The sequence below is a fragment of the Macrobrachium nipponense genome, chromosome 4, assembly GCF_015104395.2.
Source record: "Macrobrachium nipponense isolate FS-2020 chromosome 4, ASM1510439v2, whole genome shotgun sequence".
NCBI lineage: Eukaryota > Metazoa > Arthropoda > Malacostraca > Decapoda > Palaemonidae > Macrobrachium > Macrobrachium nipponense.
In genome coordinates this window covers 136120964-136133069 of record NC_061100.1, presented here as the reverse complement: position 1 = coordinate 136133069, position 12106 = coordinate 136120964, and the positions used below count along the sequence as shown (strand labels likewise).

The following is a 12106-nucleotide window of genomic DNA, read 5'->3' as shown; positions in this document are numbered from 1 at the left end:
ATGATTTGCCGTATCGTATTCTCATACAGCAGATACTCTACTACCTTCTTTCCCTGCCGAGGCAGATAGAGAAAGGAAAATTTTTTACTATCTTCGTTCTTTTCGTTAATAGAACGATAGAAAGAGTATATATATCTCCTTAAGGAAGGAAGTTAATCCAGGAACTCTTTAAATCTTCGTGATTTCCTCATAAATCGTGGAAGAGACAGAATTCCTGTTCATCTGTAGGGTTTACGGAAGGAAGTAGATATTTCCTATCCGCCATCATACCCAAACATCGATGAGATTCTTATAAGAAAACTTCCAAAGCTCTTGCCTCTTCATAACGAGGGAAGAGCATGAATGAAGGAGAGAGTCCTCTGAATAATGAAAAAAATGGCTTCTCTTAGTATCAGAATCCTTGTGGCAAAAGCGACGGCCGCCTGTGCGACATCTTGCACCTTTGCCAGGGGAAAGTTGCTCAAGTTAAAAACTCAAAGAGGAGCCTCGCGACTGACCTCTCTCTCATAAGAAGATTAGGAATATTCTGGCGCCTGGCTCGTTGCACCTAGCGCCTGGAATGTTCCGCGCGCCTGGAATGTTCCACACGCTAGAAAGGAGACTCGCTCCTGGAACGTTCCGCTTGCGTGGAAGGTCCCGTGCGCCCTGACAGTTCCGAGCGCCTACTAGACCCCTTTTAGAAAGAGCCTCTTGCCCGGAAACGTTCAATGGAAGGATCGTTCTGATTGCCACTCTACTATAAGGCTCCTTGCTCTAGCCGTCTGTTTTTCTGGCGCAATTTGCGCCAGGCTGGCGCTTCGTCTCTTTGAAGGTGCCTTGCGCCAAGAAAAATTTTCTAGAACGCGGCTTTCGCGTTTGGTTAGGTAGGGAAAACGCGGCTCGCGCTAGTCTGTTAGCTGGAACGCGCCTCGCTGCTGGCTATTGGAACGTAGCTCACGCTAGCTTGCTGGAACGCGGCTTCCTGCCTGGCAGCGGCTGGCTCTTGCTCAGTGTTCTCTTAGTTTTCAGAGAACGCGCTAGATCGTCGAAACTCCAAACATACATTCTTCGTCTTTTCGGATGTAAGATGAAGAGACGCACTTTTTTAAGGATGCCTTATCAATGGCTATCCTTGGCAGTCTGGGACGTTCTACAGAACCTGCCGAGGGGACGCCTGACCGGTGGGGGTTCTCCCTAACCTTCCTGCGGCTGTCGACTTTCCTCCTCCACTGGGTCTGGGAGTTTGGAAGAGGTCTAGGCCTGGAAGCGCTACGGAGCCGGTCAGACGCACCCTCCACTGCACTGGGAACACTATATTCACTTCTTACCTTTTTAGAGCTCACCTTTTGAGCTCCATCCATTTATCTTCAAATTTGCACATATGAATTTGTAGATTCTGTGGAGTAAGAAGGTGATGAGGATGCAACAACTACTAGAATTGTCAATACTCTAACTGCTCGTTAGTACGAGAGCTCTTAAAGCTTCTAAAGGAAGCGTATCTAGTTATATGCTTTCTGACTTCCTAAAGTAGGAAGTTAGATCTTATATTTCCTTCATCAAGTTTTAACACTTATACACGTATTAGTGAAAATAAAAAAAATATCAATATTTCCCTTATTGCAAAATATATGAGTGTCTACCGAAAAATTCGGTAGTTTCACGTAATATATTCTTCGAAATTTCGAAGCCAAATTCATTCAAAAGTTAATAAAAGCGTATGCCAAACCAAAGACCCAGTACTTCCCTGCAAAAGACAGCCCAGAAGGTCGATGGCGATGAAAAAACGAAAATCAAGTCAGGAGGTAGCAACAACGTATGTTGACACTACCGCGACAGAGAAAATCTGGTTCTAGAACGGTAATCGTTCCTATTCCTGCCACCCAACGGCAGGGGCGGTAGATCACCTGACCTACCTGCAGCATGTGCCGCGAAATTCGGATTTCTGTCGGGGACGACGGAGTCTATAGCTAAGTTTATATCTGCTGGGTAAGTTCCATGTACAAAATTGCAGTGTTGCAAAATCGAATGTATATGCGAGTTTTGTCTTTTAGAATAGATTCATGCAACAATTGTAAATATAATTTGTTATAAAAACGTGATTCAATGATATAAGTTAAAACTTTATTATTTGGGCGCAACTGAAAAACCTATTCTCTTCATCGTATGAAGTGCTGTTACAATGACTTCAAATGGACATGCATACTGCCACTGTATCATATTTATGTACAAAAAGGAAAAAAAAATAACCTGTAATACATTTTTCATACACATTTTAAACATAAAAGCATGAAAACTTATGATAAAAAGCTGAAGTTTCACTAACAAAATGAGTTATAATTAGCTCCCAAATTAATAAAATATAATCACGTGAAGTCTTTGTAAATGCATTTTTCGGAACAGCGGAGGACAAGAATGAACACGAAAAAACATCCTCTGATAATGCAGAGGGCAGTTACACAAACTGCCTTAATCTGTATCATATTTATGTACAAAAATAAAAATACCCCTATATGCAATATATATTTTTCAAACACATTTTAAACGTAAAAGTATGAGCATTTAAAAAATCGACACATCAATCGCTAAATTTGCACTTTTTTAAATTGATATTTTCGGAAGAGTGGCAGGCAGCGGCGGACAAGAACGAATATGAAAAAACATCCTCTTTGATAATGTGGGGGGCAGTTTCAAAAGCTGCCTTTGTATTATATTTATGCACAAAAATAAAAATACCCTATGCATAATACATTTTCATACAAATTTTAAACACAAAAGCATGAACACTTATAAATCAACATATTGATTGCTAAATTTGCACTTTTTTAACTTGATATTTTCAGAAGAGTGGCACACGGCGGCATATAGAACAGCTCATGGGCACAAAGTTTACCATAATACCTATGTAATAACTCTCAATAAAAATTTTTAATATCATTTGCACAACCTTTATGGTCTGAACTGCTTTTCTAAAAATGTATGTACTCATTATTTTTTAATTAACATTTTTTATGACAGCCGTAAAACCGATTCGACGCTAAGTGATTGTGCCGCTAACTGCGGGCCACCTGTATAGCCATCAGTCAACAGGAATGAACTGGGCTCTTTGCCAAGTTGTTCCTCTCTTTCCCCGAAAGTGGACAGAGTCATTGTTACCTAACAAAAAACAAAAAACTAGCGTGACCAGCGAATTTTAAAAGTTATTTGCCAGGCAAGTGAAACTCTTTGCTGTGTAATTAATGAATTATGTTACTTAAATAAAATTTATTTTCATAAACGCTATATCTATTCCACAACTTCTGTTGAGGTCTTGCCATTCTTCCTGCTTTGTGTATTTAAAATTCACCTCTGCCATTGTTTTTCCATCTGTAAGATTTACAAAACTACTGAATCCTTGTACGTAGTAAATGTTTACCACTTCAAACCTACCACCATTCACTGTTCCATCTTAATCATTTCCATTTACTCCCACACCACAATTTTGGTTGTGTTGTTGACATGTAACATTCTTTTATTTGCAAATATTGCCTGTATGATCGCACTCAACAAGAAAGATTTGAACTATAAATTAGCTAACATCTACCACTCCATCCATACTATATTTTAAAAGGGCCAGAGATGAAACACCCAACTTTAATTTCACTCTCTACTTACACACAAATTTCAACCCCATGGTTGAATACAAGTTTCAAAAAATAAACAATTTGTTTACAATAAAAAATATTTAAATAAAACTATGTAAATTCCTTTTCTTCAAACACCCTTACTCTTTGTGAAACAAAGTTACTCCTATAAATGGATCTTGAACGAAGAAAAGTCCTACTGCACATGCCTAGGTCGCACAAACCTGGGATTTAAGCAGTTGCACAAAAGTAGCTATATCAAAGTACTAATGACTTTATGAGAACCAAAACTTAGGTAAAGTGTTCCAAAAAGAATTTAACCAATATAAGAAAGCAATGCTTTAGTATGAAATGACTAGATATTAACCCTCTTACGCCGAAGGGGTATAATAAAAACTCTCCCCCGTATGCCGGGGGGTCTCGGAGTGAGCACAGAAGCGGAAAAATTATTTTTTTTCAAATAATCACAGCGCACTAAGTTTTCAAGATAAAGAGTTCATTTTTGGCTCCTTTTTTGTCAATGCCTGAAGTTTAGTATGCAACCATCAGAAATGAAAAAAAATCATTATCATATATAAATAATGCAATATATGATAGCGCAAAAACAAAATTTCATATATAATTGTATTCAAATCGCGCTGTGAGCTAAACGGTTAAAGCAAACTAATTAATTTTTTGTTGTTGTATTGTACACTAAATTGCAATCATTTTGGTATATAACACATTGTAAAACGATCAAAGCAACACAGAGAAAATATTATCACAATATGATGCATGAATTCGTAACACGCGGAAGTAAAAAATTTTTTTTTTTGAAAAATTCACCATAAACCTAAATATTGTTCTAGAGACTTCAAATTTGTTTCAAAATGAAGATAAGTGATTGAATATTACTATAGTGTAAGAGATTTAGCTAACAATTGCAGTTTTCAACCATTTTGGACGAGTTAAAGTTGACCGAATGTCAAATTTGTTTATATTTTTTTATATGCAAATATTTTGAAAATGAGAAAAGCTACAACCTTCAATTACTTTTTGTTGTACTCTACATGAAATTGCACACATTTTCATATATAAAACTCTATGAAATGCCTAATATGAAACGGAGCAAATATTACGAGAATGCAAAGTACGCATTTCGGAGATTTATGGCGGAGAATCCGCGCGCGAAGGGAAGGAAAGTTTTTTTTTTAAATTCACATAAATCTAAATATTGTGCTAGAGACTTCAAATTTGTTTCAAAATGAAGATAAAAGACTGAATATTACTAGACTAAGATTTTTAGCTTACAATTGCGTTTTTTACCATTTCGTTCAAGTCAAAGTTGACCGAACATGGTTTTTTTTCTATTTATCGTGATTTATATGCAAATATTTTGAAAATAAGAAAAGCTACAACCTTCAATCATTTTTTTATGTATTCTACGTGAAATTGCGCACATTTTCATATATAAAACTTTATGTAACGGCTAATTTAAAATGGTGCAAACATTACGACAATCGGATGACAAAATTTCTGATTTTTTTCGGAAGAGTTACCGCACGGACGTAAGGAAAATGTTTTTTTTTTTCATAAATTCACCATAAACCGAAATATTGTGCTAAAGACTTCCAATTTGTTGCAAAATGAAGTTAAATGATTGAATATTACTAGAATATAAGAGTTTTAGCTTACAATTGCGTTTTTCGACCATTTCGGTAGAGTCAAAGTTGACCAAAGGTTGAAATTTTGGCACTTAATCATTATTTATATGAAAATATTTCAAAACTGATAAAAGCTACAACCATGGGTTGTTTTTAGTTGTACTGTGCATGAAACTGCGCATATTTCCATTTATAAAACTTTATGTAACAGCTAATTTTAAAATGGTGCAAACATTATGACAATCGCATGAAAAAATTTATCGGAAGAGTTATCGCGCGGACGTAAGGAAAAAGTTTTTTTCATAAATTCACCATAAATTGAAATATTGTGCTAGAGACGTCCAATTTGTTTCAAAATGAAGGTAAATGATTGAATATTACTAGAATATATCAGTTTTAGCTTACAATTGCGTTTTTCTACCATTTCGGTAGTCAAAGTTGACCGAAGGTTGAAATTTTGGCACTTATCGTTATTTATATGAAAATATTTCAAAACTGATAAAAGCTACAATCATGAGTATTTTTTTGTTGTATTCTACACAAAATTGAGCACATATTCATATGCAATACTCCATGTAACGGCTAATTTAAAATGGTGCAAAAATTATGTAAATATGACAAAATAATTTCTGAGATGTGTCACTGATACTTTTTAGTGCGATAAGAAAGAAATTCGTACTTGCGCGCCTGCGTAACGATTGCAAACAAAACAACGCCTTGATCCGTGAGCTCCCAGCATCCCCCAAGGCGCGATTCCAAAGTTTTCGCCTGGTAGGCCTATAAGTATTTTTCCACGAATTTTTAAACAAACTTTTCTATGTCGACGTACGATACGTCCAATCGGCACCCGACAGACAATTTATCTCGACGTATAATACGTCCAATCGGCGTAAGAGGGTTAACAAACCATAATTATAAATGCATCTGTCATGGCTTGGGAAAATTGACAAAACTGAGTTTTACCTGGGAAATGATATGACCCTGTTGTTCTAGATGAATGTTGGGCATAGAAGTCTTCATATAATCCATAATTTGCTCAAATGAGTCACATGCTAGCAAGGCTTCTTCGTGTGTTCTCAAGAGGACAAGTGCTACACGAAATACTGCTTCCATTCCCTCCATGAAGAGAAGATCTGCAACAATAAGGCTCAGTATCAGATTTATATTCAGTATCAAACATTAACTGATAGCACTAACAGGTCACATGTTTGTTCCAAAAACTTTTCAATGACGGAGCTCAATTTTTCTTAAAACAACATCTTGAAAAGCCCTGCAAATAATACCTGCATGCATTCCTAATTTACAGAGTAATTTTCAACATTATATTTCTCTACAGCAAATCTTTTACTATAAAAAATAGCAGATTTGTATAGTAATTTGTATTTTTCCTAACACTAACCTGAAGGTCTTAACATAAGATTTAGCTTGCACATGCAAATTGGAACGGCTGTCAAATGTAGGGGGAAGCCCCGCCCACTCATCGGTCTGCATTCCACTATGCGTTTTGATCCAGCTATCAGAATGAAAAGTGGCTGAGGTGGGCCATAAATGTAAAGACCTTCAGGTTTGTATGTTCGGAAAAACACAAATTACTTTTAAACTTTGCTATTTGTTAGAGCTCAAACAATAATGAAATAATAATGGAATCAGAACAGGTAGGGTGATAAGTGCAATACCGTGGGACACCAAAGTTTAAGAGAAAGAAAGGGAAAATTTGGATAAGAATCAAGACCTGAAAATAGAAATAAGAAGGATATAGGATATGCCAGTGGGAATTGTATCCATAGTCATGGGAACACTAGGCACGATCCCAAGATCCCTGAAAAGGAATCTGGAAAAACTAGAGGGTGAAGTAGCTCCAGGCCTCATGCAGAAGAGTGTGCTCCTACAAACAGCACACATACAGGCAGTCAATGACTTACAACAGGTTCCATCCTTGAGACTATGTCGTAAGCCGGAAAATCGCTGTAAGCCAGAAAATCGTCAAAAAACCTAAGAAACCTTACTTTTAATGCTTTGGGTGTATTAAAAACTATGTAAGCAGCATTTCTATTGCATTTTTCATAAAAAAAAACCTTCAAATATTGATTATTTTGCACTTTTAGAGTAATTTTTCTTGTCAGAGAGGCAATGTAAGTGCCATAACCCTGGAACATGCATCGTAAAGCAGGAAATAATTTCTGATTAATATAACTGAAAAGCGTTGTAACCTTAGAATGTCGTAAGCCAAACCCGTCATAAGCCGGGGACTGCCTGAAGTAAGAAAAGTGATGTACACCAGAACACCACACTATAAATACCACCCAGTTGAATTGGAGGACTGTGATAGACTCCCCCCCAATAATAATAATAATAAATTTTATTTTAAGCTCAAGTCCTATAGATGGAGTACTGCATACAAAGTACAGACAGTTACATGCACAATTTACATACATGAGATAGCATGACAAAAATGAATATCCAGCAATATTCACACAGTTGCTGATGTAGTATAAAAGATAGTAATCATAATAATGGTAATAACAGTAATAATATAGAGAATAGTTATAAAAAAAACAATAAAAGTTATAATAATTAGTGAACAGATTGACATTCATACCACTTAATAAGGTGACTTCGGATATCAAACCACATATGATTTCTGCTTCTGACCTTCAGTTTTGTGACGCTAGGATGATCTGTCCCGAAAATAACCATTTTTCAAATTCTATCTCCTCCCTTGATATTTAATATTAACACATGGGATTACTACCATATATAGACCTGATGTAGACCTCCAATCAAATGAAGAGTTTTTTTTCTAAAAGTTTTTTTTTAATAAATAATGATTATTATGAATGTATATTTTTTGGGAGGTATTAATAAACCAAAACTATGTTATTTATCATTATTTAATCATAAATGATGATCCCTTTGCTCATATACTGTAGCCTGGGGCACTGCATCAGGCAAGACAGGGCATTCCTTCCTACGCAACTCCCTCTCTCTCTCCTTCACTAACTCGGCTTATTGCAGCGAATTTTCTTCTTCTGTATGTTAGTGAGATGTTTTCCTTGTATTTTCCTCTTTGGCATGATGAAATTCTTGCCGAAACAAAGATAAATAAACGTAAAAGCAAGAGAATGGCAGAGGTGAAACTAAAAGTGTACTCTTTTCACAAAGACAATGTTAATAAATCATGATCATTATGAATTTCATATTCCTTTTTGGGTATTAATAAACCAAAACTATGTTATTTATAAAAAATGAAGATCCCTTCGCTCAAAGATCATAGCCTGGGGCACAGTGCGATGTATGCGTCAGGCAAAAGGGGGGTGCTCCTTACTACGCATCCCTCCCTCTCACTCTTCACTAACTACGTTAATATCGCATATACAGTGAACCCCCCGTATTCGCGTTCTCCGGATTCGCGGACTCACACATTCGCGGATTTCTCTCGGGAACGTTTCCCTGCATTATTCGCGGAAAATTTGTGCATTCGCGGTATTTTTCTATGAGAAATATCCACAAATTCCTGGTTTTTGTTATCAATTTCATCATAAAATGCACTTTTTGTGATAAAACTATTAAAAAAACCAAGTATGAAAATTTTTTGTGATTTTTCTTAAGTTTTAACTAACAAAATAGGCTGTTTTTAGCGTTTTTATAGGGGTTCCAAACATTCGCGGATTCTAACTATTCGCGGGGGGGTCTGGTACGCATCCCCCGCGAATATGGGGGGACCACTGTATTATGATATTCTGTAATCATGTTAGAGCGAATTGTCTTCGTCTGTATGTTAGTGAGATGTTTTGCTTGTCTTTTCCTCATTGGCATGATGATATTCTTGCTGAAACAAAGATAACATATGTAAAAGCAAGCGAATGTCAGAGGTGAAACTCGAACGTGTACATTTCATGAGGTTTGCGCTCACACTGAAAGGTGGTTAGGCTGACTTCCCTTCTGCGACTCATGGAATCGCTACAGATTCCATTGCTCACAATTTCTTTGACAATAATTATCAAAATGTACGATAACAAAAGAAATATTACATTTTCTTGTACAGATCAATGTTTTTGCCTTATTGAGTTACATTTACTAATTACCCTGTAACTACAAAAGTAAGAGGAATTTTGACAAAATATTTCGTATGCGTATTCTCCATTGCCATATGAAGCTCCATGAATTTTTTCATGACTTTGCATTTTTTGCCGTATACCCCCATACATAAGGGTTCTGGCCGGCCCCCTTAAGGACATACAATCCCAGGTTATAGACTACAGACAATATCCTCTATAGTCTAGCTAACATAATCTCACTGAATCGATGCAGATTGTAGGCTACTGCCTAGTAGGCTATTGCAGACACCTTTATCTGAAAGGATTATCTTTTATTAATAACAATAATTGTGGAATATTTCTTTAGATAAAACTTCTAAATAGCGTGATAAGTTCTTCAAAACAATTTGCGCTTCTAAAAATAGCTAAGGATCATAATAATAAAATATAACAAGCGCCGACTTGTGCAGGCAAAAAAGGGATTTTGACGAAGGAAAAATCTATTTCTGGGTGATTGGCTCGTGTCGCCCTATGAAAGGATCCTTAATATCATACTTTCTAGGTAAAATTAATCTAAAATTACCAGAGAAAAACAAAATTAAGAAAATGTCAGTAAAACTGACTCGCTCACTCTTAAAAAGAAGTGTCGGTATGGTGATAGGGGCGAGTGGGAACACTACCACGAGACATTCACCAATTAGAACTTCCAATCAGAATCCCCACAAGAGAGAGCTGATACCAACGGGCGATGCAGCCGCTACTACTACTACTAGAGGACGCCACGGACAGCAGCGCCCCTAGCGGACATCCTTAATCTAAAAACATCTTGTCCTGCATGGGGGGGGGTAAACAATACAGGGTGGGTTTCATAGGGCGACACGAGCCAATCACCCAGAAATAGATTTTTCCTTCGTCAAAATCCCTTTTCTGGGCTCAGCTCGTGTCGGCCTATGAAAGAGTACCAGAGAAACAGACAAGATGGGAAAAAAGGACAAAGGACAATGAAAAGCAGTTGTAAAACGAGGGATATAATATAAGTAAATCAATTACAGCATACAAACTAAGTACTTAACCTAACTTATTCTAAATAGTAACATAAAAGAACGTTAGTAATGTAAAGTACTTAAAATTACAATAAACATAGTAAAATATAATAATGCAGTGTAATATTAACAAATTAGATTTACTTAGAAAATTATTTACAAAATATACAAACACATTGTGTCCTACCCTAGCATAAAAATAAGGGTAGGTACACTGAAGTACATTATCAGTACAAGTGTGGATGTCCCTAGCAAAAAAATAAGGGACAATCCACTAGTATGATTCAGCGGCTAAGGCTAGGATATCCGAGTAGCATGGCGATAGGGTGAGGCATGTTGGATGAGGTAGGTAGAAAGGAGACCTGGATCTGTACTACGACTACTAAACAGTATCAGGAGAAACAATGTTTCCCGCTGCTACTGCTGAAAATTTTAAAGATTCCAAGGACTTTAGATAATGACGTTTAAAGACTGTCGGGGATTTCCATCCAGTATACTTTTTAAGATCCTCAAAGTTCATATGTTGAAAGTAATTAATTGAGGTGGCTACTCCCCTGATATCATGTGCTTTTGGGAATGAATCAGGATTGGCTTGCTTAATGAAGTAAAGGATTTGTTGTCTAATACCTTTTATTTACTGACAAAGTACCACCTTTTTCTCTCATGAAGAGAGAACCTGAGGATCTTGAGGATGTACGAGATAGAAAGGCTCTTAAAGTTGATACTGGGCAGAGAGAAGGATCTTGGGGAAGTGGGATGACTTTCCAAGGGGCCCACCTTCTTGCAAGAGGATCCTCATTTTTAGCTAAAAAGCTACGATCCGGAGCAAGCAGAACTTCTCCTGAGGGGAGGAATTCCACATGACCCGCATCTCTGGATAGAGCCGACAGTTCTGAAATTCTAGCTCCTGAAGCTAGGCTTAATAAGAATAATGTCTTTCTAAGAAGCATTATGAATGTACAAGACGAGTTGTCAGTATCTGAAGCTAGTTTGAGGACATCATTTAAGAACCATGAAACTGCAGTAGGCCTTTGAGAAGGTCTAAGTCTAGCACAGGCTTTAGGAATAGACGTGAAATAAGATTCAGTCAGATCTATCTGAAAACCTAACTGAAAGATCTTCTTCAAAGCCGATTTATGAGTAGTAATAGTGCTAGCTGCTAAACCTTTTTCAAACAAGGATCTGAAAAAGGATATAGCTAGATTAACTGTCATGGTTGTAGTGTTTGATTCTTTCAGGAAAGATGCTAATTTTTTAACAGCTGAGTCATATTGTCTAATGGTTGACTCTCTCTTATCTGATTCTAGGAAGAGAATATTTTGTGGATCAATATTAGCATCTTTATTAGCCGCAAACTTCATGAAGTCCATAAAGTTAGGGTCTGAAGAATTCCTGAGGAAGCGAACACAGTCCTCATTTGTACTGATTGTGACAGCTTGGGATTGGGAATCCGTTGAGGTCGGAGACCCAATTCCAGAAGAAGAGGATACCAGTTGCTCTTGGGCCAGTCCGGTGCAATCAGAGCTACTATTCCTTTGAAAGTCCTCAGCTTGCTTAAGACTTTCAAGAGAAGATTCACTGGAGGAAAAACATAAATTTTTCTCCACTGATCCCAATCTAACGACAGGGCGTCCGTGGCATAAGCCAGAGGGTCCAGGTTGGGGGCCACATAGCAAGGGAGCTTGTGGTTCGCTTGTGAGGCGAAGAGATCTACTTGGAGACCTGGGACTCTCCGGCATATCCACTGGAATGACCCGTCGTCTAGGGACCATTCTGATTCCAGA

General features: G+C 37.1%; 1 protein-coding gene across 3 annotated transcripts in view; it reads right to left on the bottom strand.

Moving 5' to 3' along the window:
- LOC135211212 (TBC1 domain family member 1-like) overlaps positions 1 to 12106 on the bottom strand; it is a 307524-nt gene that overhangs the window by 44415 nt on the left and 251003 nt on the right. For all 3 annotated transcript variants that reach the window (XM_064244447.1, XM_064244445.1, XM_064244446.1), the window contains exon 23: positions 6206 to 6375. In XM_064244447.1, the coding sequence (XP_064100517.1) occupies positions 6206 to 6375 (170 nt within the window). The remainder of the gene's footprint in view (positions 1 to 6205; positions 6376 to 12106) is intronic.